The sequence below is a fragment of the Syngnathus leptorhynchus genome, chromosome 12 (assembly GCF_054491065.1).
Source record: "Syngnathus leptorhynchus isolate UIUO chromosome 12, UIUO_Slep, whole genome shotgun sequence".
Taxonomy (NCBI): Eukaryota; Metazoa; Chordata; class Actinopteri; order Syngnathiformes; family Syngnathidae; genus Syngnathus; species Syngnathus leptorhynchus.
The window spans coordinates 4,537,933-4,565,387 of NC_141206.1; the positions used below are offsets into that span (position 1 = coordinate 4,537,933).

A 27,455-nucleotide genomic window follows, 5' to 3' on the forward strand; every position below is an offset into this window, starting at 1 on the left:
AATCAGGTTGATAGGCTGATTGTGCTGCCGATGGACCAGCACTCGTGAATGTAGCCGCTAACAGAAAAAAACTTTGTAGCTGTTGCTGTGCATTCTGGAAATAGTAGTTTCTTACAAATTCCGTGTAAGATGACTTATCAATTGACAATTTTTGTAAATCTTATTAATCACTACAGCTATCACTATTTCTCAGGTCCAGGGGGCTTAAGACCCTGATAGTGTCCAAAGAAATTCTTTAAAAAAAATAAATCTGAGGAAAGTATTCTTCTTTCAGCTGACAAGTCAAAATCCTCTGTGATGAACCATCTCAGACATGCCAAGGCCTCTTTGAATCTTTGCAAAACGTCCCTGCAGCAGCCTGGGCCACAAACTTGCATTCGCTGTGAACCCTCGTGGACCCGAACGTGTGCGCCAGTCTCATACGTACCTCAACAAGCATTAAACAAACAAACAGTTAGCATTCAGAGATCCCCTAAGAAGTGAAAACACATTACCATGCTGGAGCTGACACACATGGTCCAAGTGAAACAGGAAAAAGGTGTTTTGGTGCCTCTACAAAAACAAGGCCTCAGCAGAGAACTGTGTCTTTTCTGGCTACTTAGCTGGCAAGGGACATTTACACTAACAACTTTAAATGCACTCAGTGTTCGCGAAAAGCCTATACAGAGAGATTTCCATGGAGTTTCCCCTTAGACAAACATGCACTTCAACCCAATTTCCAGGACAACATACCCTCAGATATATGGGAGAAAAATAAAGCATATTTATGGATCTACGCTCCGATCTTGACAGCTGGAAATCACAATTGCCAGAGTTTAACATATTTTAGATTTTTTTGTATTGTATAGGATTGGGTTGAGTTTTATGAAGCTCCTTGGTGGGAGTAATGTTGTATTGCTGTACCTAATGTTATGCTGGGTGATCACGTGTTGACTGCGGATAGCCTTGCGTGACGGATAAGACAAGACCACAATATCTGACCAAATCCACAGCTTTATTTGGACAAATGCACCCTCCCAAATCTGCATGGAATCTCTGCCATGCTTCACGTTTGCCTGCAGAGACATATTTGTACCACGCTTTCTCCCTCTGGCTAACAGACTCCATTGTGTTGCGGCCAACTATCTGAAGCTTGAACATGTCAGTCCAGAGCAGCTGCTGTTAGTTTTCTCCACCTGAGTTTCTGTCTTTTAACTCTGGGGATTCACTTGACTCCCACATAAGACCTTTTGGAGTCTTCTGTAAAAGCGGCCTCAGATAACTGGAGATAAAAGCCAACATTTTTCACAGAAAGGGACAGAGGTATCAATAATCGTCTTTGTAGTATTTGAGTATGAACACTGATGGTATAAAATAATTCTCTGACCGGATTTCTGTACAGACAGCATCGGTTCAATTCCCACTCAGTGACTGTGTGAATGTGAGTGCGAAAGGTTTAGCTTTCTATGTAAACGCATTTTTACCTCATATTATTGAATATACAACTGCCCTCCCCGGTGAGGTGAACCGGTACTGTTGCACTCGTGACAGACGAAGCAAATACACATAATAACGAGCTTTTCTTGTGTTGTCTTCCCAGGCCTTTACGACAAATGTTTCTACGCCTCCAGCGATCGAGGCTGGTTGCTTGGCATCCAGTCGGTCAGTGAACATGGCAACCGAGACCCTCGCTTCTTCTTCTCCCTTAAGACAGATCGAGCTCACAAGGCCACCGTCATCCACTCCAATGCACGCTACGTACCAAACCAATGGGCGCATCTAGCTGTCACCTACGATGGCGTCTACATGAAGCTCTTTGTCAACGGCGCCCAAGTTGGCGTGAGTCGCGAGCAGTCGGGCGACGTCTTCAGTCACCTGACCAAAAAGTGCAAAGTACTGATGATCGGCGGAAACGCACTGAATCATAACTACAGAGGGGCGGTGGAGAGGGTGGCCCTGTGGAGGCATGCTCGAGGGCCGAGGCAGATTATCAGGGATATGCAGGGCAATGAGGATCTGCAAGATCTACCTCAACTGGTCATACGTGAAACTTTTGAGCATCCAGGCAGGAAGTGGCTGACTGTAAAAGACGGTAGCTTCCCTCAGCCAGAGCAGAGGGGAAGTGGACGGATGGGTTTTCATGGCGGTGGAGGAAATGCTGAAGGATTATTAGACACGACGCTAGAGCCCCCAGCTTGCGGCCAAACGGTTTGTGACAACGTAGAGGTCATCCAAAATTACAACCAGCTTTCCAGCTTCCGACGCCCCAAGAAAGTACGTTATCGCGTGATAAATATTTGGGACGATGCGCGGACCAAGCCGACCGTGTCAGACCACCAAATCAGCTTGCAGCACCAGCGTCTTAATGACGCTTTCAGTTCCTACAACATCACCTGGGAGCTCAGCATTCATAACATAACCAACTCGTCCCTTCGGAACAGATTGATCCTCGCTAACTGCGACATCAACAAAGTGGGTGATGACACTTGCGACCCAGAATGCAACCATCCACTCACCGGTTTCGACGCAGGAGACTGCGTGTCAGGCCACCGGAGTCGCTGCCCTGAGAGCAAGCAAGGAAACGGCGTGTGTGACCCGGAATGTAACTGGGAAAATTTCTACTACGACCTTGGTGACTGTTGCAACCCTGATGTAACGGACGTGACCAAGACATGTTTCAACCGCTCCTCTCCACACAAGTAAGACCACCACCAATCTTTTTAGTAATTTCTCAAGTATATCACCACAACATTACTTGGTTAATTTCCCTCAAGTCTCGATGAGATAATTTCAGCAGACCAAATCCACACCTCTCATTCCTCGATTAATCAAAAGATAAATCTGTCAGTGTGCTCGCTCTGCAAGATGGGCTTGGAAGTGTAGTCCTGCTTCCTGACCATTTGGTTTGCGGCTGAGTTGTAACTCAACTCCCAGCCTGTGTGGCCTGGGAAATCCTCCGGGGGTAGCTAGTCCAATCTTACCTCGGCCTGGTTCAATCAGCGTTCCACACACAAGCGGGACAAAACAAATGCTACATGATGACTCTTCTGGTAGCAAATACGCAAGCCAGACGGATCATTTTGTGCATGTGTGTGTGTGTGTGTGTGTGTGTATCCATTTTTCAACAACTCTCCCCCACCTTACTCTACTTTGCTTCCTGTAGCCAGTGATCCTAATTAAGCCGTCTTGATTGGAGGCGGCAGTTGATTCGGAAAGAGTGAGATTGTAAACAGTGTAAAGGCAAATAGAGGTCAGGAAAACGGGACCAGAATGACTTTTGCTTGTAGCAATGGAAATTATTGTAGACATGCCGCACTCCCCAGGAAACCGCACAGACGTGTTTCCTTGGGAGGCAGGTGAGGGTCCCTAAACACAGGAGGCTGGATTTTCCAACGAAAAACAGTGGAGAAACTTGTGAGGATCTTTTTTTTTTTTTTTTTCACGGCGTCCTTCCAGGTGTACAGCACATGAACGTAAGGATTGCGGTATTTGATGTGGCTGCCTAAAAACACGTAGACCTTCATAAATATTTATTTTGTCATAATGCTTGGTGCTTGTAAATGATGACTAAAAGCTGGCAGAGATCATAGATATTTAGAATTTTTTTTAAATAGGCCTCTGCCAGTCCTCCGGTACCAGCGTATTTCGGTTGCGGGTATACGAAGCACAGTAGCCTTGAATGAGGACAAAGCAGGGAGTTGTCATCATGAACAAAAGCGTTAAATCATCGTTTAGATCTTCGTGATAGTGCGAATAGAGCGATGAAGGAGGCTGGTTTCAATCATAGCTGAAGCTGGAAGCGCTGTCAGTCCGCCTCTATCCCTTTGTTTGAAATGACTGCTAAATAGCAAAATAATGACATTTAATTAACAATACTGGGAGAGTAAAAGCAGGTGGGCTTCACATCCCTTCCAGCTTAGTCATCGTTCAAAGCCCATTCATCAAGCGGCAGAGAATCTGCTTGATTTAGATGTCAACAACTGGCTTCCACTGTCCAAATCTCCCTGGTATTTGACATATGGGCGTGGGGTTTGACGCATTCCAGAAAGAAAGAAAAACAGGGGCGATATTCTCATTCAGAATAATCTTGCTCAAGTGACTGCTTGCTTTGCTTTTTTGATTATGGTGCATAATGTGTATGGTATGCTCTGTGGCTTTCATTTCTTCACCATTGCCACCGGTTTGTAAAAGTCAAGTCAACACAGGACACAGGCTACAGAAAACAATTCCTCTCTCCCGAACTCTTTTTAAATATCATTGCATTTTTCCAACCTATGTTCATGACACATCTTGATGAGATTTAAATTTATCTCATGGCCCTTTTCTTAAAAATGCCGAACAGATACACCGGTATTGATACCCGTGTAAATTGATATTATATGAGAGGGGAAATCAATAGTGAAGGGCACAGCGAGTTGGTTTCTTGATTTACTCCCAATGAATCACCAATGAAATATTCAACAATATATTCAAAGCATCCCATATTAAGTTTTTAAGCACTCCTAAACCAAAGAAAGATGGGTGCGTAAACCTTTTCATTTCGGGAAATGAAATTCCGGCCCGGCGTTGTCAGAGGCTAATAGGTCATCTGTTTTCCCTTGGCCTCTGCCTCTCCTCCTTATGAGTCAATACCTCTCAGCGTGGCAGATTGATGGATGGAGCACCCTTTCTCTCCTCCACTCCCTCTCCCCACTGTATTTAGCTCAGTGGAGGGACTAATCTCCCGGGCCCTTGACTTTGGTGTTTTACAGTTGGTCGTCTAAACCATTAAGCCCCGTCCCATAAAACATAATGGAGTGCTTGTTCGTAAATACCAGGACTTTGCACTTCCCTTTTAAAGCCAGGAACGCTCTTATAAAAACACCTGTTGTTGAGATTTCACCTGTGCTTTCAGTGACAGGGGGTGGCCTCCTACATTCGAGGCCATTAGCCTACTCCGATGGGATAATGGATTGTCAGATTATATACTATCTTTTTAGAAAATACGCTGTACTGCTTTTTAATCTAGTTAGATGGTGTTCTTTAAGTCACATAAGGCGCACTGAAGATATTGCCAATGTTCTTTGAGCATTCACTCCAGTGTTTCATCATTCCCGTTTCCAATTTATCTCTGGGTCGTTGGGAATTTGAATGTGCAAGAGTGCATTTGTTAAGTAGAAAGGTTGAGGACAAGCAATCAGATCTGGTAATAAATGTGGAGATGAACAATGAGGTTTAGGAGCTGTGGTGTTAACCCAAATGGGATATGAACGTTGGCCATCAGAATGTTATAGCCACGCTATCTTGCTCTTTTGCTGGACCCAGGCATACTCCACTGAATGTATACGAGGCAAATTTACAGCTTTACATGAATTATACATGGGTGTAAATGGATGAAGTCATAATCTCCAGTTTAAAAGCTTTGAACACAGAAATGTAAGCAGCCACACAAATCCCCGGATATCGCACCAAACGATCCCTCACTCCCACCCTTCCAACGTCCCCATGTGACGAGGGTCCAAAGAGGGAGACCGGGGTCGAAGTAAAGCCGGGTAAGGGTCATCGGAACTTAAAAGAAGACGTGAATGGACGGGCACAAAGATGGAGTGAACGCTCCATACTCTGCGCTACAAACACTTCCACAGGCTCTGCAGAAACGAACGCACCCTTGAATCTTTCTTGTCTGTACAAAACACCAAACGTATGTCGAGCATGTTCATGTTCATTTAGTCTCTGGACCTGGATTTGATACCTCTGTCACGTTGTGGCCTGAAAATGGCTGCTCTTTGCCCAACCTAGCATCCAAGTCCACGGCTCACGGTATTTTTGGAAGTAAGCATCTCGGTAATTAACAGACGCAACTATGCAAGAAATTGAAAAGTACATTTTACTTTTACGATTGTACGGTAGGCCTTTTTTGAATAAGCAGAAAAGTGCCCTGTGAAATCAGTTATACTTGCTGTGCAGTGAGATTTATCCATCAAAATTTGTGGAGATATTATCTATTAAATGTCTCTGGGTTTAAACCTTCGCCGAATTGCCAGGAGGGATAATTTTCTCACGGGTGTATTTCCTCTAAAACGCTGCCAAACACTGCTGTTAGCCACTTTTAAATTGCTTCCTCTAGGTGACATTGAACATACTCCGCCAGTCAGCTTGGTTTTACATTTAGATTTTAATATCTTGTGCAGACACTTGCCTCTCCTTTTTTTTTTTTTTTTTATACATTTTTTAAAGATGTGGAACTATTTACTACAAAGCACGCTGGCATGACTGGCTAGGTTTGAGAGCGCAGAATGGAATAAATGATACACAGAGTGTTGTGGTGCAAAAGGATGAACGAGAAATTAACAGTACAGACGGCACTAAATGAATGTAATGAAGTAATTGGAGGGTTCATATAAAAGAAAACAGTTGATGTAGAGCCATTGAGATCTAATTAGCAGACCTTTAAGAGTTATTTAATCATGGTGTAAATCATCACATCCCATTTTTTCCCCCCAGTATTTTCCTCCTTCTAACTTTTATCCACAAAGATTCCGTTACTTAACCGCAGACGTCTAATGTGTAAATGGACAAACAGAGGCAGCCATTTAGAAAAACTACCCATAGGCGTACAGTTTATTTGTTCCAGTGAGAGATTATGCCGCATTAATTTCACCACTTTGTCCACATTTAACCAGAGGGTCGGAACCATTTAGTAGGAAGTACGTTTGTTTCCCAGCTGTACACAGCCATGTTTTGGTTTTGTTTTTTTGCCTCTGTGTTGTCATACTTAATCTTATGATCCAAGAACACAGAAGTTATAAATCGAAATATTGGTGGTAGCAGTCGAGCGCATCGGTCAAAATATTTAGAGGGAGTGTCATTTGTGACCAAGTCTTGTTGTGTTTTGAGGGAAAAAAAAATAAAAAAAAAATCCAGCAGATGCAACAGATTATTGACACTTTCAAGCAATGGCTGTGCTTTCTGACACAGCCTGCCAGGGCCAGCGGCCAGGCTTTAGTTTCTTCCTAAAATGAATGACAGTTAGACTGCGGCGATAACTTATCGTGCCGCCGAATGATTAAAATTATCAGTATCACATCGCTGGGCCACATGCTGGAAGACAATACTTCACTCTGTGCACTTAATTAATTGGTGGATTGTTGAAATGAAGAAGGCCTCGAGAGATGTTGGGAATCAAATGGAATAATGGCAGCAAATGTTTTATTGAACTGGTTGTCTTCCCAACATGAAACATGTGTCGCCATGATGTTCACAAGGCATTGCGGCTTGGCTATCAGCACTGCTACAAACAAGGGAAATGAAGGCCCTTGGTTGCATTTTGGGTTACTGTTTATTGGCCTGTTGCTCTTCCTCGACAACAGCCTCAACATTGTTCAATTTCCTCTGGATTACACAAGGGTGCAATAGCAAGGCTGACAAATGATTAGGATGTTTTTCAAATTGAAACGGCATTGCCGCATTTTATCAAATTGTTCCTCTCACTCCATTTGTTCATCCGTCTGTGCACATAATTTGTTGCTCAAGTTCCCAAGCCAGGTCTTCCATAAATAAGAGTACATTACACATACATAAATCCATTACTCTTATCCAATTGAACATGTGTTTTGTGTGTTGGTGGGTCCCAAAGTCAAAAGCAATCACTATTTGGGGCCAAAAAGCAAACCTTTTTTTCCAACATTGTAGTTCAAATGTGTTGTTGCATAATTCAGATTTTTCTTTTGTAAATTAGAGGTATAATCTTGTATGGTGACATATTTACAAAATCTTGTAAAGTTTTGACAATTGTCATCAAATTTTAACATTTTTGTTCTTGTAATATTTGGATGTTTATTGTTAGAAAAACACAACAGCTTGTCAAGATTATTAGGTATATAGATTATTCCTAATATTATGACTTTATCCATTTATTTCTTTGACTTTATTTTCAACTGTCCTTATATTTCTTTGTACAAAAAAAACCCCAACTGATTTTTAGTTAAAACACTTCATTCCTATGTGCTTTCTCGGTCATTTCCCAGAGCCTATTTGGATGTGAAAGAGCTCAAAGAGATCCTGCGCTTGGACGGCTCTACTCACCTGAATGTTTTCTTTGCCAACTCCTCTGATGAAGATCTAGCCGGGGTTGCCACTTGGCCATGGGACAAAGAAGCCCTCACGCATTTAGGTTAGATGACACGCAATGTGCACGTACACACGCACACACACACCTACCCCCAAACACACACACACGTATGCAAATATTCAGGCCATGCCGTATCTGGCCGTCCAGACTGTTGATTTGGGGTAATTACAGTTCAAGCCTCAAGCAGCGAGCGCCTGTCTTGATCACAGCTCAAACTGTGAGGAAGCCCAGGTGAACCGTGAATAATGCATTACGTGACTCTACATATTGATTGTTTGCAGTTTGCATCATGCTCTTACAGTGGATATAAAAAGTCTTCACACCCATGTCCAAATCCCAAATTATTGTGTTAGACAAAAGTGAGAATGGAATTATTTCTCTTTGTTATTATTTTTGCATCAGAAAAAATAGCGTTTAAGCAGAGGTGTGTAGACGTTGTTGTTTTTTTTAGATACACTATATTTGTCCTCTCTCCCAGGTGGAATTGTGCTGAACCCGTCCTTTTACGGCACATTCGGCCACACCGACACCATGGTTCACGAGGTGGGTCACAGTCTGGGCCTCTACCACGTTTTTCGAGGGATCTCTGAGATCGAGTCGTGCAACGACGCTTGTTTGGAGACTGAGCCTTCCATGGAGACTGGCGATCTATGCGCCGACACCAACCCCACGCCCAAGTTCAAAGGCTGCCATGATCCCGAGCCGGGAAACGAAACTTGCGGCTGTCCGCATTTCACTCACACGCCCTTCAACAACTACATGAGTTACGCAGGTGAGGAATGGGAAACTGTTACTGTTATTTCCGCATTGTGTTACATTGCAAGCACTTTTTTTCAAGTATATTACAATTCAGGTCAAGTAAAAGTGGTCTACTGGACTTCTATTTGCCGTCACCTCATCCTTCAAACTGTGCTTTACTGCTCCTGTTTTGGTCAGCAATAGAGTTAAAAAGAGCTCAACAGTTGACTTTTCAATTTCTGCGAGACCAATAGTAATAATGACATTTATTGGAATTTTGGATGGAAATGTTGGAAATGATCACTGTTTTTGTTTTTTCTTCCCCACAGACGACTCCTGTACTGACTCCTTCACTTTGAATCAAGTAGCCCGGATGCATTGCTACCTGGACCTTGTCTACCAGACGTGGCAACCTGCCTCCAAACCTCCCCCGGTGCCGATGCCCCCTCAGGTGGTGGAGCAACATCACAACTCTATCAGCTTGGAATGGTTCCCGCCTATTTCGGGACACTTTTACGACAGGTGAAATGACCTGGATTGGTTGCCCATCAATTACAATGACTTTGCTTGGAAAGTCTAAAGTGATATGTTGTAGCCTAATTAGATATTGCATTGTATAACCATTGATTTGTGTATTTACCACGATTATACTGCAAATAGCATTCATTTACATGCCTCTGTAGTGGCTGCTGATTTGGTTACCAACAGAATTCAAATGGGATCAACAGTTAATACTATAATGTCCTTGCGTGAATGATAATAATGGAGAAGCCGTATCTAGTCAAGTAGGGGCAATTGCTTGAGGAAATACGGCACGTGTCTTGTATCTAAGTTGCTTGCTGTGCCTGTCTGTTGTGTTTCCTAGAGAATTGGGATCAGTGTGTGATAAATGCACAGAGGGGAGAGTTCTACTTCAGTACGCCTCCAACTCATCATCACCTCGACCGTGCGCCCCTTCTGGACACTGGTCTCCGCTCGAGGCTGAAGGTAGTTACGTGCATGACATATTGAACCTCGATATCTACGACCTCCACTACAGGAAGTGATATCAAGGCTACGCACTCCCAGTTTGCTGTGCAAAATATGTAAACAGGAATTGAGGTTTTGCCATTTTGTTGTTTTTCTGAGTCAGAGCTCCAACATGCAAACATTTCGACAACTGACTCACTTGTTTAACACGCAATCATTTGGTCAACTCCCAACGAATCAAGCGTTCAGGCACCGCCGCTCAAGCCCATGACCAAAATCAAAGGCCTTGTCATTCCCCGATTAAAATAAATAAATAGGATTTGGGCACAACGAAAGCTGACATATGGGCTTTCGGATGGGATTTTTTTTTTGGTGCTCTGATAGTGAGTCCCCTATATAAAGACTTTACAGGAATAAGGTATTTATGCGATAAAAATAGTGTGTCCCATCTGTGCACCACTGAATTGTTCAGGCATCATTCACACCAAGCTCAATAACTCTCTTGCTAATATCAAACTCGAATACTACTCATAGCAAGGACCTCCACCAAGGCCGGACCATCCTAATTTGGAATCACTCTCTGAAAAAAAATATTTATTTCTTCATTCCATATGAATTAATTTTAATATGGCTTTTAGAAAAACTAAAATGTCTAGACTGAAATTAATGAAACAATTAAAATAACAAAAATTACTTTTATGGCCTATGTCCCAACCCTCTACAAATATTTGTGGAAATCGGTTAAGTGAGTGCGGTCATGAGCCTGCGCATTAAAAAAAAAAAAAACTTGGAAGAAAATAAATGCAAGTAGTAACCGTGCATCTGTATCCGTCCAAGGTATGACAGCGGTGATTACGATCTTTTTCATGTTTATAGTACACAAGCTGGAAGCCTTGTCCAACTAAGACCTATTACTCACGCGTTATTACACCTTTTTAATGAGTACTTTAAAGCTTGCCCTCCTCCACATATCATATCAAGTGTATGTGCACGTTCCTTTCAGGCACGTCGCCAAGCAGCCAAATTTAATGTGTCCCCTTTATCTCTGCGACGTTTGTCTGCTTGAGTTGGCGTGCGTGCGTGTGGGTGATCTATAGATTATTTAAAGTCACTGAACCTTGCCTTAACACTAGCCATAATGTGTGTACCAGAGGCAAGTCTGGGCTTGTCTAACATGCTCTGTGTGTAAACTGTATTCAATTTTCTTTCTTGGAAAGTCTCCCTGTTTGTGTCAGCTCCCCATTTCCTCTTAACTCTGCCCGGGCCAGCGTCTCGGTGGACTCCCAGCTGCCGTTTTGGGTGAATAAAGTGTCTGCAGTAGTCGACATTCTCCTAATGCACCCGCTCATGACTGGAAACTGATGCATTTGCATTTAAACTATACAGTGTGGCTCATATCTGGAGATAAACGATGCCGTGTTGCGCTGCATGTGCGTATGCATTCATGAGTTGAGCGTTCATGCATACGCATCGCACCTCAAACGGCGGCATGGTCATCCAGGGCCAGAGTACCTCTCATAAATGTTTACGACGCGATGCCCGGGCAGGGAAAAAAAAAAGGCCAAAAAGAAAAAGTACACATGGACACGAGTTCGGCAGGAGGTAGAGAGGAAGAGAGGTTGTGTGCGGTGGAAAGCAACCAAAATATTTAAGCTAGATGTCTGTGGTTAGCGTCATTCACAAGGCAAGGATCCTGGCTTGATTGGAAACAGCAGTGTGCATGCATGTGATTGAATGTGGTGCAACATCCTGCATGTATACGTGCCTATGAGCCTAAGAACATTAATTGGGCGGAACCGACTAATGCTCAAAATCAACCATTATCAATAGCATTGATTGATTTCTGCCAGGTGTAGTGGCTGATCATATCTTCATTGCGACATCAAACTTAGAAAGAAATTTACTTCAAGAAATTTAGAAATCTAGAAACGGCAATTCATTCCCATCCATCTGGCTCGTCGGGCTGAACGATTTAGCGTTTTGGGATTGATTTCAGCCAACACGATTTGACATGATTGTCAAGCGTTTTTATGTGTCCATGTCACCAGGAAGTCCTTACTTTCCCAGCTACTCTCAAACATTGAGCACTGAGCTAACTTGCTCTGTACAATCTCTGTGGGAGCTGTGTAGTGCTGATCCTCTCCTCGAAGAAACTAGATTTCGTCTCCGTGGTAGCCAATAAGGTAGACAACACAATGTGACACCGACTCCCCAGCTGTTTTGTCAGTGTCTTTTACTCCCTTTAAGTGTGCACACTTATGAGAGCGTCAAGTGTGTGCGGGTGTGTGTGCGGTGGGATTATCTTGTCTGCCTTGGGAGTGTGTAACAGTGTGTGACAGTGAGTCATTCACCATGGGAGCCATTTCCTAGAAAGCAGCAATGTGTACATGCTTGGACATGTCCCATTCTTCACCCACCTGCCTCATAGGCTGGGGAGCAGACCCCAATATCTGTCTATGGGCTCACTCACTTTTTCAGGGATTGTCGTCATAAATTTAAAAAAAAACATGGATTCTTGAAATAGAAGTGTCTTTGATGATAATTACTTTTGCTCTGTAATTTTTTTTTGCCTTTTTCCTTGGAATTCAAGCTTTTTTTACATGTGGTGTAACTTTATTACATTAACTTGGTGAGAGCTTCAGTATATGCCTAATAATAATAGCAGCAATAATAACACCAACAAAAACAGGTGGCATGGTGGATGCCAGATTAGGACATCCGCCACAGTTATGAGGTTATGGGCTCAAGTCCAGCTTCTATGTGGAATTTGCATATAATAATAGTAATAATAATAATAATAATAATAATAATAACCCATCCATCCATTTTCTATACCGCTTGTCCCAACGGGGGTCACGGGATAATAATAATAATAATAATAATAATAATAATAATAATAATAATAATACATTCTTTTATATTAACACCTTCCTGAAAATCCAAGGACATCATACTGAGTATATAATGCATTCAACAATAAAAATATACAAAACTACAGGTAATAGATCGCTTCAAATCACAAACATACTTAAAAAAACAACCCAAATCAAATTAAAATATTATTATAATAAAAATATTATGTCCTTTTTTTCCATGCACCACAACTGATTATACAATATTTGTTTTAATCCAATCTTATGACGTACTACCAGTACTACTACTGCTATCAACAATCACCAAAAAAACCCCTAAAAATACAAAAAAGTAACAAAAATAGACCAAAACAATAGCTAGATGGAGACATATAAAATTGATCTGGCGCATATTGAGCAATCAAGTCAGGTGAAATCCCATTTAAATTGTCACCTGAAAGAATTCTTTTGTGGCTGTAACACCTGTAAAGCACAGTGGTTTTGACTTGACCATGAACATTCAGACAAAAAAATTGACCATACATGCATTTGCATCTCTAAGCTTTTGAACAGCAGTGCAAAGAGCAGTTGTAGGCCATCATAACATCTGATTTGCTCCTTACATACTAAACAAAAACGAGGACTGCAGGAGGAGGTCACAGAGTAAACCGAAGCTCTCCGAGTATTTTGACAAATACTTCTCTACCAGCCTTACTTTTGTCTTTTTTTCCACATTCTTTCTTCTTTCATTTACTACCTCCACTCTGGCCACACACGCAGTTAAAGTACAATAATAAATGTGTTGAGATAATGTGGCTTGGAAAGCATATTCAGTGTTCACTTGATTAAACAGTGGAATTTTGCACGGTGCCCAGAAATGAGGTTAGCAAATGGCTTCGTCGCCCGCCAGCTTGGAAGTGCACTAAAGGAAATCGAGGGAGAACATAGAGTCTGCCGCTCACTGGCTTCTCAAAGTGCTTGATGAATGTTAGCGTACGTCACTTGGGATAATGCGAGCTAGCTGTGTGCCGACTCCAAATATGGAGTGAGTGTGACTGTTCGGACTGTTATAATGACTTTGCTGAACCCAAAGCCCCTCATGGCGGGGCCCCTCCTCGCAAGGTACACACCTCACTCAGCTCTTAAGAACTCACAATGAACTCTCAGTTTCACCTCCACCTTCATGTCGCAAGCGGTGCTCAAGATGGAGGGGAGAAAAATACAGTAATGGACATTCTTTATCCGTCGTCCCTCGTAAATAAAATCCAAAGCCTTAAACACGCACAAGAGATCATTGTGACATCCTTTCTGGATTTCATGCATCATTGTAACATGAAGTTCAATTGATGTAAAAAGTCTAGACCCCATTGTTCAAATGCCAGGATTTTAATGATATAATAAACGAGACACAGATAAATCATTAAAAACAAAATCCTCAATTAATGCTGCCTAAAATCTGTACAAAACTATTTTGTAATCTTTTCAGGATTAAAAAATCACATGGTTTCCATAAATCATAGAGAGATGGGAGGATACATCCAGTGCCGTGGTAAACAAAGTCTTGCCAGGAAAGATGTCAAGGCTATAATGTCCTTTTGTATGGAATTCAATTTAAGAGCGATATCTGGAATTCCAAATATAAAAACCAATAGGCAAGGCTGCAGAATCACACAGAGTACAGCGGACATACAATATCTGGTTCAGAAATTACCTACGTCGGTACAAGAAGAAAACATATGATTAAGGTCACAGGAAAAGCAATATTTGTCACATTTATCCACAACATCTGGATATTTTTGAGAAAGTCTGGATTTAGAAAAATGAACCCTATGCAGAACCTTAAACTGGAGAAATCCCAGATAAGCACAGGAGGTGATAGATCATCTCCTGCGTATAAGTCGCGCCCAAAAGTCAACATCTATTTGTATCCATAATTATTTTCCCCAACCAATCTTAATTTTAATGCCCGGTGGGTTGCGTAAGGCCAAACTGTAGTCATAAATACCACAGACCATTCCCTTCTGCTGTGGATTAAACAAAAACAGTCCTTGCCAAGTCTTCCTTGGAGGTAAAAAAGCCCAATTCCAAAAACGTTTGGAGACAAAATCAGGAACCTGAAAATAACAAAACAAATGGGTTGGCGGGAGGTAATAAGCAGAAGACAGGCTAGCAAAACTATCCGACACTGTGTCCATAAGTCTTGGAATTATTTAATACGCTTGTGAGGGCACATTGAAAATATTGAAATGAACGTAAGAAATGAGTGGTTCCTAAAAGGATCGAGAACAACTGTGATTGTTGTCTGTGTATAATGTAGGCTTTGTAGGTAAAGACAAATAAAGTATGGCAGGTATAGAAGAACCTCTACAGGATGGTACTTTAAGGTTTTTTTATCAATCTGTTTTGTCACATTTGCACCCGACTCTCCTGAACGTGAGACAGACGTACAACCCCTAACCCTGCATTGCTAGTGCAGATTTTTTTTCTTTTTAGGAATCAAATATTTGATTTCTGTAACTTTATCCCTCAGGTCCTCCTGATGTCGAGCAGGCCTGCGAACCAAGCGTGCGTACCTGGAGCCCCAACGCGGGGATTGAGCAGGGCATCGTCGGCCTGTCCGAGTGCCCCCTCCAGGGCTGCATGCTCCAGCTGGAGTTCCCCCATCCGCTAGTACCCGACACACTGACTGTCTGGGTCACTTTCTTCAGCCCTGAAGAAACAGCACTACCGGCTATCCACAACATCCTGCTCCTCACCGTCAGTGGCAATAACATCTCACTAGGCCCTAGTAATGTCTTCTGCGACACCGCACTCACCCTGAAGCTTGACGTTGAGGAAGAAGTCTATGGGGTGCAGTTCTTCACCATGGAGCAGCACCTGGAGATTGACGCCACTCTCTTGGCATCCAAACCGGACTGCTCTCTGTGTCATGACTGCCAACCACTGCGTTACCGTTTGCTGCGTGATCCGCCCTTCACCCACGCACCACATGGTCTCATTTTCAACGAACCATCGCGCCGATATACTGACAGGTGAGTCACCTGGTAGGTAAATCCCTCTTTGAGTGAACTGTCCATGTGGTCTGTGATGCTCCCTTGGTGAGTCTGTGAAATCAAACCTCCAGAGAAGACTATAATAAATACATTCTCCGTGTATTACAGGAAAGTCATAAAACCAGTGTTTTCTTTCTTTGTTCAGTTGCTTAAAAGCTGGAAGTCTAATTAGGGATTTTTATGGATGACAGTGAGTGGATGTGTGTTTGTTTGTACGAGCAAACTACACTCACAAACATGGTCTTGCAATAGCAGATTTCCCTTTCAGCACTGGAGAGGAAAATGAGTAAGCCACCGCTACTCTTGGAGTTTGAAACCTGCGGTTGGACAAGTATTTCCAAAGTCGCAGGTCAATCGTTGCCCACATTTGTTTTTTCCCCTGTTCCGTGAAGCAAGGGCAAACAGATGGCTTGTTGAAAGTATTATGTGCACACTGTGGTGAGAGTTTAGTGCTTTGCTCCCGCGGAATGTGCTGACTCGTCAAAGATTTGTGCTATACGTGGCACCGATGTGTGTTGTGCCATCTCGCTATCGTGCCGTCAGCGCGGTTCACATGAGAAGGAAAATCGCCTGATAAGATTCGAAAGGGTGAGTATACACGTTAAACAAGATGGAGCCAGGATACTGGTGTTGCATAAAGCACCCTCACACAACTTCCTAGTTTTGGACAGCAGGAGGTCTTCCAAAGACTGCACCAAGTAAGATGCATTTTATTTGCAGGGAGACTTTGGCACACCTCAGTGATTATTGACGGATCGTAGGTCGTTTAAAAGCTGTGCTGTGGTTCATGAGCTGCGGATGAGTTTGGTGGCACTGGTGGACTGTTTACCTCCTTGAGTGCATATGGAATGTTGTTGCTGGTCAGAGGGGCTTTGTAGCATGATTGCAACAAAGGAAACAGATACTTGTCTTTTAGAAGAGAACACCTAAATGGGGTTCGAAAAATCCCTGGCATCGAGTACAATTACAAAATGGTTTCGGGAAAAAGGAGTGTTTAGTGTTTTAGTTTCTTGTTTACCACAAAAGTTCTTCCTTCTCGGGGTGTGTGCTGTGATTGAGTTCTACTGTCAGCTTTACCTGAGCTGGGTCAAACTGAGCAGAAGGAGCAATTGGATTTTTTTTTTTTGTGGTGGGGGGGTTTGCTCCATTCTTGGGTGGTGGGTTGTTTGGAATGGCCTAAGGCTGGAAGGTCAAAGCAAAAAGATAAATTATGGTGCAAAATCAGGACGTGTGAAATGAAGAGGAGATGCATAAGGTTGAAGGTTGGACTATTTGGGGTTAAATCATAGGAGAGGGCCAATAGGTGATGGAGGAGAACATTAGGGGGTTGAGAAAGCATGAGGGGGTGAGTGGGGGATGGGGGCTGTATTTGGTCTGACCCCTATTCAGCCAAGGCACCCCAGTCGATGGGCTAATCCTCTCAGTGATGTGGGTTTCAGAGCTGTCACTGGGTCAAAGGCTATCTCAGAACTGATGTGAGGGGACCTCCCAGAGAAGTAACTCCCCACTCCCCCTCTCTAATTGGGAGGGACCCAGGGATTGACAGCTCTTTCCCATAATATCTAATGCAATCCCCATGGCTCCTTTGTTGAGAGGTCTACAAAACACAGATCAATCAATCTACACCATCTTTAAAAGTAGATGCAATTAAATCAACTCTTTCAAATAAATCACCCCAATTCATGCAAGGGCTAGATTTAATATACCAATTCATAGCCTGTTGTTTACTGGCAATATTTTTTTTCATTGTTGTGTTTGTTTACATGGCACGGTTTCTTCATCTCTGTTTTGGTTACTTACTGTGGCATGCCTGGCATATATATACTACTGTAAAGTGTCTCGGGTGTTTTTGTGTGGATGCACACATTTCTTTAAATGATTCAGAGTTAACAAGATTTATTTTTTGTTAAATAGTGGGCAGTTACTTTCAGACAGAAAAGCTAAATGCTTACCTGAGACTCCTTACCCACAGCCCAAACCTATTGTCTCAATCCCACACATCGATAAATCTCAATGTCCCACTTTGTCTAGTTTTGTCAAAGGCATGTGTCTTTACGTTACATCAAAGATCTTCACATTTCTGTGAAGCAATATGGTGGAATTGTTTTGTATTTGCATAACAGCGATACCTCAAAATTGAAAGGACAATAATTTGTTCAATTTGAAATTTGACCAGAAAGCAAGGTAATAAATAAATAAATAAATAAATAAATAAATAAATAAAGACCAGCATGTTGCTGGGGCCCAGCCACGAGCCGGTGGTAGCTGGAGTCTTGGTGGTGTCATCTGCTACTACAAGGGAAACAACTTCCTGGGGTTTGACTGCCCAAAGGGTCTGCTTTAATTCTTTGTTTTGTTTAGTTTTTACTGCTGTTGTTTTGAGAGACTTGCACAAAAATGCAAGAAAACCATGCTGGTCTATGCTGGATATTCTTTTAGCAGGGAGTAGATGCATTGCTCAAATGTCAATAATATAGGAGAGAGGACTTCGTTTCGTTAGTGGTTCAGCATTTAGACATCGAAAAAATATCATGTTTGTGTATGAGCATTCATTTGCATGACAATTAGGGGCTACTTAAAGAAAATGCAGCCCATTAAACTCTGAAAAGCACTGAAACCATAGATGAATATCACCACCCATATTGACACAAAGACTCTTTACTTGTTTGTTGTTCTTGTAGATGCTGCAAGTTTAGTTATCCGAGATCTCATAGTAAAGAGCAACAAGCAGAAAAAAACACCTTCATATAATCATACGGGATATATAATAACACTCTTTTTAATCTATGTAACTGGGCACTTACAAACATTGTAAGGCACATTTCATCCACCTCGTAGAGGTACTCAAGATAAAACACTTCATTCCTTTCCGACAAGTTTCTTGAAAGGAATGCCAGGATCCACAATTCCAAATCTTATCAGCAATAAAGACTTGGATGACTGACTTCTTTGGCGGCATGTAAACGGTTCACAAGTGTCTTGTTTTACCTTTCATCTATACCATCCCCAAACATTACAGTGAGCACCGACAATCAAAGGGTTCGCTCTGCCTGTCTGGCTTTGACAAAAAATACATTTTAGGAACTCTGAGAACTTTTATCGTCATTATTGCTGACATCCATCTCAAAATGGATGACGAGGAGATCCAAAGTGACAGATTTACTGGTTTGACCTGTACCCATGAATATGGATATTCATCCATCAAAACGGCATGTCTTGGGCTTATATTGTCTTAATGTCTCTTATTGGTTTATTTCTACGACACTCCTTTGGCACTGAATATCACTTTGATTAGTTAGGACCTACAGTATATAAATAAACCTGCCATGCATGCTTTGACATCAACCACATACAATTCTTTTGTAGTGTGAGACACATATATAATTACTAAAATAGGATGCTTTTTTTAATACGATATATTGAATTAAGTGTTTAATATCTTTACACTGACGCTCAGCACTTTGGTTCCACAAATCTGACAGTTATTTATTCCGTGACGATGATTGCACTTGGACTTAGTCCCATCAAGATCAGGTCTAATGGGAATAATTAATTCCAGAGTACAAACAGTCGTCATCATAAAGGATGTATTAATTTTTACGGAATGCAAAATGTCAAAGTGTGACACAAGCATTTGGCAGCTAACCAATTCAATCGGTGAAAGCTGAAACCAGAGGTAAAAATGGTGGTCTACGTTTTTGACTCGCTTCTTCCTGTAGAAGAGCACAAAGTGATGGACTCGAATGAACGGTACTCGTCGCAAAACCGTATCCAAGACATTTGTTCAAAAACAGCTGCTCAATACTACGTCAGAGACTTTTCCATGATGAGGGTCAGTCTTAAAATTTGTTTATCCTACTTCCCGAATTGTGAAACATCTTGATCCCACAACCAAGTGATCGTCATTTCAACAATAGGAAATAAGACTCCTGACTTCTACTTTACACAACCGCATCGACTGCAACTGACTGTTTTTGTGTTTGTCTTCCATCAAACTTGCTATTGTCCACATGTTGCCAGGACAGGATGTGCTGTGGTCATTTTTTTGTGAGACTCTGTTGAGTCATCAAGCTGATAACTGATGGTTTTGTGTGCGTGTAAGTGAAGCTTTGTTAGCCACAGTAACTATCATTGTGATGGAGGTGCTTACTGCATGAGCAACAGTGGTCAAAGCAGGATGTGAGTCACGACTCACGACCTAGTAGGCACCCGACTTGTTTTGTGGTTGGAATAGCTTTAAGGTCATTGCAGAAGCTGATCAACGCGAAAACTTAATCGAAAGACACTTAGATGCTAATTCAGTGAGAGAGCTTCTTCATGCTTGCAGCCATATGTCAACACTTGCGTTGAAGATGTGTAAGTTCAAACATATTGTTTCAATAATACAAAAAGCCAACCAAAAATGTTCAACTTTTTTTGTTTTGTTTGATTTGATCTATTCTTTTTTTCCAATTATAAAATATAGACAGAATGAGCAGCTTTTGTCTGTCTGGAATGTGTTGAACAAATACAACATAAATTAAGATAAAGCATATAAGAGCAGCCAAGAACCATTGCTGGAGATTTCGTGAATAAAATACCATCACTTACATACATTTTACCCAAAGTTTCCTCGCACAGTAATCAGAATCAGTCTTTGAACATCTAAATCCACTGTCTGTCCTGCTACTCATTAAAACACTATAACATCACGGTACTTTTTTTTTTTTTTGTAATTCCATAGGATATTCCTACAAAACTTGATGGTTCACATGAAATAATCTACTTTATCTATCAGTCCTATTTGGCCCTAATTTAACAACGCTGCCCCCAAACCTGTACCTCCCCTTACCCTTTTCTATGATTAAACAAAACATACTGTATACACATGACTCGTGTTACACATTAAACAAGATAATACAGGAGGCTTTATTAAGCTTAACGAGTAGGAAACTATGAGGTTTTTTTTTTAATATATAATTTTGCAGTCGGACCTTTTTTTGGACCCCACAAAGATTATTTTGTAGATATTTCAAGCATATCACACAAATCTAAATATAAGGGCATTTTAAGTATATATATATAAATATATAAGTAGAACACCTTTTTTTAAGTAGTTAATTACTTTGTAAAATAACATAAGGACAATCCTCAAATGCTTGTGTACATAATAAAAACACGGTTGTCTAACTGAGCCAAGGTGACAGGATCCTCTTTTTTTCATAGCTATTTACTGTGGGAAACGCAATGGCTGCACGTCTGAAGCAACATTTAATTAATTACATACATAAGTGACAAAACAAAATAGTTGGCGCTGCATACTCTGTGAAACAATAAAGACATGTCTGAAACATTTATTTACTCTTTTTTTTTTGCACACATTAGCACGCTGTTTAGGACATCTGAAAGCCCAAAGCAAAACTTAAATGAGAAACTATAACCATAAATAGAAAATCAACTATAAATGATAAACCCAACTATAAGCAAAAAAGAAAACTGTAAATGACACATTTGCAAGGAAGTGTGCTAGATATGATTTATCAAGGATATGAAATACTGAACATATGAGAAAAGGTTTTTCCATTGCATAAGAATTCATGTCATGACAGCACCCTCCTCGCACTTTTACAGTTTTCTGGTTTCTTTGCTTATGGTTTTCAGTTTTTCATTTATTCATTGATTCTTTTTTCCTTTTTACTTTCTTCAGGTTGTTTATAGTGTTAAGTTTTCTCATTTAAGTATTGTTTTTTTCCTTTCAGACTTTTTATTTTCAGCCTTCCTTATCATGCCGACTCAAGAAACCGTCATGACGACATACATCCGTAAAGTGAGTAGTCCTCAATAATTCCAACCATTCCGCTTGTGTGTTCCTCATGATGGTTCTTTGACTCGCTATGATGCACAAGCAAAAGGGAGCGTCTGTGGGCATTGTGTGTTTTGGCTCAAGGAAGCGTCGCTGCTCAAAAGATGCCGCAACACACAGCGTCCCGACTCACGCAGTTTTCCACCAGGCTGGTCCAAGTGTCTTCGCAGCGTATAATCTTTTAGTAATTGCGGTTCTCTCTGACGTTGCTTGGAGGCTTCCCGTTTTCCTGAAATGCACAGTCCGTTTTTGTGACGTCGGGCTCTCGCTTTCTGTTTCTGTCTCTCTAGGGATGTGGAGCCACATGTCACGTACACTTATCGAGTCCAAACCATCTCCAGTCGAAGCGAAAGCGTCCCTTCTCCACCTCTGGTACATGAACTTGGGGCAACCTACTGTGGAGATGGATGGATCCAGAGGTGAGCCAAGCTTATTCATACCGGGCATTTTCCCCAATAATATTTGATGAAGTGTGCTTGAACTGGGGCCTTTTGTGGTATTGTGCCCACTTTCCACTTGGCTGTGCGCACTCCTCGTTCTTGCTGCCCTCAGTATTCCGTCAGATCAAATGTGTCTCCTAAAAGCTAACGTATATACAGTAATTCTGTCCAATGCATTTCAATGGGCATCAATTAGTCACAGATTTTGGCCATTCACAGGCCGGTCCGGTCCCTATTCCCTGCGGGGGTCCGCTATATGATTTAAAGTTGCAATATTATCATTGACTAGATGGCTGATTTCAGGCTTAGTTGCAGTTCCTTCACTTGCCCCCATACTACTGGATGAGTCAACCAATTTTAGGATAAAATGCAGGATGAGCATAATAGCCGAATAATATTACAATATCGAATGAGTTTATTCTTGTCGGGAAAAAACGCCTCAAATGAGTTCTTGCCCCTATAATGTTGGCTCGCTGTTGAGGAGCTTTGTGCTGTCCTTGAATGGTATTTTTTAATCTGGTTATTTTTGAATATTAAAATAACCTTTGTTATTGAGGGCTGGATCTTTTATATAGTCACTAAGCATAAAATATATTAAGAGACTGTGATGTCCATATTAAAAATTAAAATAGTGTTACTTAGTTAACGGTTGTTATAACACCATCTTACTTGACAGCCTCATTGTTTTTAGGATTGTGTTTCTTGACTACTGTATTTTACCTACACATTTCCAATAATATTGGATCCTCATGTGCATGTGCCTTAAATGTGTTGCGGCCAGCGAGTGTACACACGGAGAGTCTCGTCTAGTGTAGACGTTCCATTGTCTGTTGTTTGGCAAGTTTGAGTGTAGATGTTTCCTTTAACCACCTCCTGATGTGTCAGTTCCAAAGGAGAGGAGTGTGATGACATGAATTCCATGAATGGGGACGGCTGCTCCAGCCAGTGCAAGAAAGAGCCTTTTTTCAACTGTGTTGGTAAGTCAATTACATTCATATTATGTTGCCTTGCAAGTCCATCCATACAGTCAGAAACCCTAAAAGCTTTGCCCTTCTTTTAAAAAGTCTGGAAATCATTACGTTTCCAAGAGGTGACTCATCTTACTTTACATTGCTAATAAATGACTGGCATATCCAACATTCTTTTTCACCAATAGATGGATGGATTTCCTGTGTTGCTCTCGTGCTGCAATCCGGCCCTCCACATTTCTCCCCACTGCTTCCCTGTTGCGAGCGTGCATGTGTTTGTGCATGTACACGACATGCGAGCAGGCACATGTTTGTGTGAGCTTCTGTGAAGTGGCTGCTTTAATTCCTGTTGGATTGCCGGATGACTGTATTGGCCCTGTCGTTTTTCCACCAACTGCAGGGCTCGAGTGTGTGTGTGTGTGTGCGCGTGTGTGTTTGTGTGTGTCTCAAATTATGCACAGAATTTGGATAGCATGATGGCAAGCAAACATACTGTCTGCTTTCTCTGCCTCCCCCTGCAGGCTTTTCAGGCAATATTTTAAATATAAAAGTATAAAAACAAGTTAAACACAAACAATGCAAGAATAGATGTCGCTTACATATGCTCAGCTCACTTTGTGATATAAGTTACATCCTTCTTTTATTATTATTGTGAACCATGTATGCTTAACCAAGACAACATTGCAACCAAAACCATATCTAATTAGCACGTGATTTTGTCATTTATGATATTGGACTGAGTTAATATATACTGCGACCAGCGGTGGCATTCTGTGCTAGCATTGCAAAAAGAAAAAGACATTCAAAGGAAAATGCACATGGGTAGTTAATTCTTCAGATGCTAAACTAATGTCTCGCGAACCATGATGGTGGTCTTGGGTCACTTTCCTTGTTGCATTACGTTTGTCCTGAGGCGGACTTGGAATGTTTCTTTTTAATTGGTTTGTTAGTGTATGCTGGTTGTAGGTCGTAAATTGTTGACTGACAGAAAATCAACCAAAAATACATGGTCAGGTCAAAGAAACGAATGCATCGAGATGTTGAGCTCTTCATATAACTTTGCTGTTATATAATACTAAATCCTCAATAAGATGTAATTTTTACACACAAGGTGTCCAACAATATTATAAAATAGAAATATAAACATAAGATATGGTATAAGGCCTTCAAAATGTCTTCCATTTTGTTTTTATTTGAGCCAAGTTGAAACACTCTACCCTTTGTTAGCCCATTCTCTTCATTTTACCGCCATTTGTACTTCCTCATGTCTCTATTTTGCCGTCATCGCCTGTTCCCATTGAGTGCAAGGCATATGTATGCCCCCTCGGTAGCCCCTCAGTTTGCCTTCCAGCACAGCATAGAACTGACTTTGGTTTTTTTGCACTGCACTGGGGAGGGCTGGAATTTCAAGAAGGAGGCCCTGGCCAACTTGGCACGGAATGTCGTCTTCTCTTCCCTACTCTCCTAAATGGAACCCCACCAGCTCACAGCACAGCGCTTTAGCTGTGAGCGGTGAGGCCTTTCTCCTCCAGCCCCATCAACTTCCACTTCCAAACTTTGAACCCGGTGTGGGATATCTGGAAAATGAGTAGTTGTGTCTTTCTTTGCCTCTTGACTTTGTCTGAAGCCCGTACCAACCCTCAAATTCCCTTCTGTCATGGGAATTGGATTACCTACATGTTATCACGGTCTGCTTTAAGTTGGTCCTTTCGTTTTTTTTTTTTTCCTTCTGAACCTCCCGGGAATGTAGCTTCCCTTCTGTCTTTGGTCGGCTGCCTTCTCATTGCAACGAGATAAGGATCAAAGGGATATTCCCAAGGGTAAAAGACCTAAAAAATGTGAAAAAGAGTTTTATAGCATTTGACCACCTTCTGTTGTCTTTGCATTCATTCGCAGAGGAACCGAGCATGTGCTACTACTATGACGGGGACGGCATTTGCGAGGACTTTGAGAGAGAGACTGGCGTTCGAGACTGCGGCCTTTACACACCCAGCGGCTTCCTGGACCAGTGGGCATCCGCTGTGGACGTTTCCCACGAGAAGAAACCATACTGCTCGGGAGAGGTTGCGGCTGGTTATCCTGCTGTTACGAAGGTAACGTCCTTTTTGGGCCTTCTATCCCATCCATCTATTCATTTTCAATTCAGCAATACAGGTATCTATTACAGCTGACTCTGAGAGTGATGTGCGGTACGCCCTGGAATAGTCAATGACTAGGCTCATATACATAGACAAACTCTAGTCTAAAATACATGTTTTGAAATACGGTAGGAAGGAACACAAATAGCCCAAACTGAGATTCAAACCCAGAACTTCTGTGAGACACACACAGACTTGACAATAATGCCCACTTTATATCCTCATATATTTCATTTCAATCCATAGATGACATCATCATTTTTTTGCCAAACAACTTATTTTGCCAGTAAAGTCATTTTAAAGATTGGGACGTTTAATTAGATACCCCCCCCCCCCTCCCCTGTGGCAGTTGCATAAATTTGCCTCTCTCATTAGAGTAATGCTTCCAGAAGACGGGACACGAAGCCATTGATTCCACCCGAGCGTGGTGGAAGCATTGATCTGTTGCCGTTGGGACGCGATGGCACAAATCATTAGGGCGACATATATCAAGTCGACCAAAAGCCTCATGTATGTGGAAGGGCATAACCCTCAAATTCCCTCTGGGGCGTTGACATGTGCTACATAAAACCATCTCCTTCATGTCCTTATTTATTATTTCTCTTCAGTGGCTGGTCTTTTTACAGCATTCAAGGCGTCCAAAGCAACTAAAGGATTCCCCATCTTTCCACACTTTGTTTAATGTGAGAGTAACTCTACTATGCATCATTAATCTTCATCCCAAGAACCATTTGAATTTTTCAAAGTCATGCGAGTATTGACTGTGCTTGTTCTTTGCTACTGATGATCACTGTAAAACGTCATTCCTGGATGGTTGTGGTCAGGGAGAATTTGAAAATGACTTACTGTGTCGATGTAACAATTTATGCCATGAAGGTCGTCCATCTATATAGAGACCACGTGTTCGGGTCAAAAGGTCATGAGTGTGTTTCTATTCTCCTTTTATATATCTATATATTTCTATATTCTTATAATGACAATCTGGGTCTAAGGAGGTAGACTGCTGAATAGCTGTTATTTGTGTGGGGTCGGTAGTTCTCCAAGAAATCTGTCGTCCCCTCTGTCAAGGACATTAGATTTCTTCAGCTGTCTTTGTCTAACAAATAAAGATGACATCGTAAACCTATTCCGATCTTTCACCAACCACAACCCTCTATTACAGCTATAAGTCTAGCACCATTCTGAACCATTAGTAAGCCTAAATTTAGCAATTTCTCTTACCCTGTCTCTGACTGAAACCAATCTTAGCATCACCACTGAAACTAACCATGGCAAACCCTATCCCTAATAATTTCTCCCCCCATTCTTCTTGTTGGTTAGTGAATGTGAGCCAACGTTAAGAGCGTTGAGTGACCGTGCATAAATGAGATTAAAGTTGACCCTTTCCCGGATGGCTAAGCTGCTATTGTGAAAGGGTTCTTTGAGTTCAAAACTTTGTGCTTTGGGTACACCTCACTCTCAATCTGTGTCACTTCCTCTGCTAATCCTTGCGCAATAAACGTACCGTATTTTCCGGACTATAAGGTGCAACTAAAAACCTAAAATTTTCTCAAAAGCCGACCGTGCGCCTTATAGTCCGGTGCGCCTTATATATGGACCAAATTCCTAAATTTAAACTGGGCCGAAGCATTGTGTCATGAAATCAATCATAAGTGGCCCGCTGAAGACTATGAATCATGAATCAAAAAGATATGGATCATTATTTTGTGATTATAAAGTAATTTGTTGCGTCTGAAGTTGAAATAAAAAAGATAAAATAGAGAATGATTTGATATGGATTAAAAATCTGACATGATTTGTGTGCGCCTTATAGTTCGGTGCGCCTTATATAAGGACAAAGTTTTAAAATGGGCCATTCATTGAAGGTGCGCCTTAGTGTCCGGAGCGCCTTATAGTCCGGAAAATACGGTACTTTGAAGAAAATACCCTTTGCTACATAAGTGATTTTTATGCCAGGCAGTGGCAGTACTTGTGTCTGAGTTTTCCCTTCTGGTCTCTGCTAAGCTTACCAAAGAGTTTATCATTTGCATCCATCTCCGTGTATCATCGCTGTCCTTGTAGTGCTTGTTTTCTTTCCAGAAAGGGAGGCAAGGCCATAACTAACATGCATCTCAACATCTTAACTGCTGCTTGGCATGGATTCTATAGATCTTTTTTTTTTCCTCCAGGATGGATGTGCGACAGTGTCACACTTGAAAAAGTGGCTGTGCAAATGAGCTGATTATAATTTTTTTAACTACATCACGTCACCTGTCCTGTTAATAGCTCGCTTCATCCCATGTGGATTAATTTCAAAGCGCTTTGATAAAGTCTGGCGAGAGATGTCCTGATAGAAGACGGCACATTTTTGCGGCATTGCAAACGGT

At 41.7% G+C, this 27,455-nt stretch overlaps 1 protein-coding gene across 2 annotated transcripts in view; it reads left to right on the plus strand.

The window, feature by feature from the left end:
* The window catches only part of pappaa (pregnancy-associated plasma protein A, pappalysin 1a), a 70,748-nt gene that overhangs the window by 6,403 nt on the left and 36,890 nt on the right, over window positions 1–27,455 (plus strand). For both annotated transcript variants that reach the window (XM_085926283.1, XM_085926284.1), the window contains exons 2-10: window positions 1,580–2,678; window positions 7,986–8,131; window positions 8,568–8,861; window positions 9,157–9,349; window positions 9,693–9,814; window positions 15,179–15,680; window positions 21,834–21,962; window positions 22,869–22,960; window positions 24,848–25,044. In XM_085926283.1, coding sequence (XP_085782409.1) covers window positions 1,580–2,678; window positions 7,986–8,131; window positions 8,568–8,861; window positions 9,157–9,349; window positions 9,693–9,814; window positions 15,179–15,680; window positions 21,834–21,962; window positions 22,869–22,960; window positions 24,848–25,044 — 2,774 coding nt within the window. The remainder of the gene's footprint in view (window positions 1–1,579; window positions 2,679–7,985; window positions 8,132–8,567; window positions 8,862–9,156; window positions 9,350–9,692; window positions 9,815–15,178; window positions 15,681–21,833; window positions 21,963–22,868; window positions 22,961–24,847; window positions 25,045–27,455) is intronic.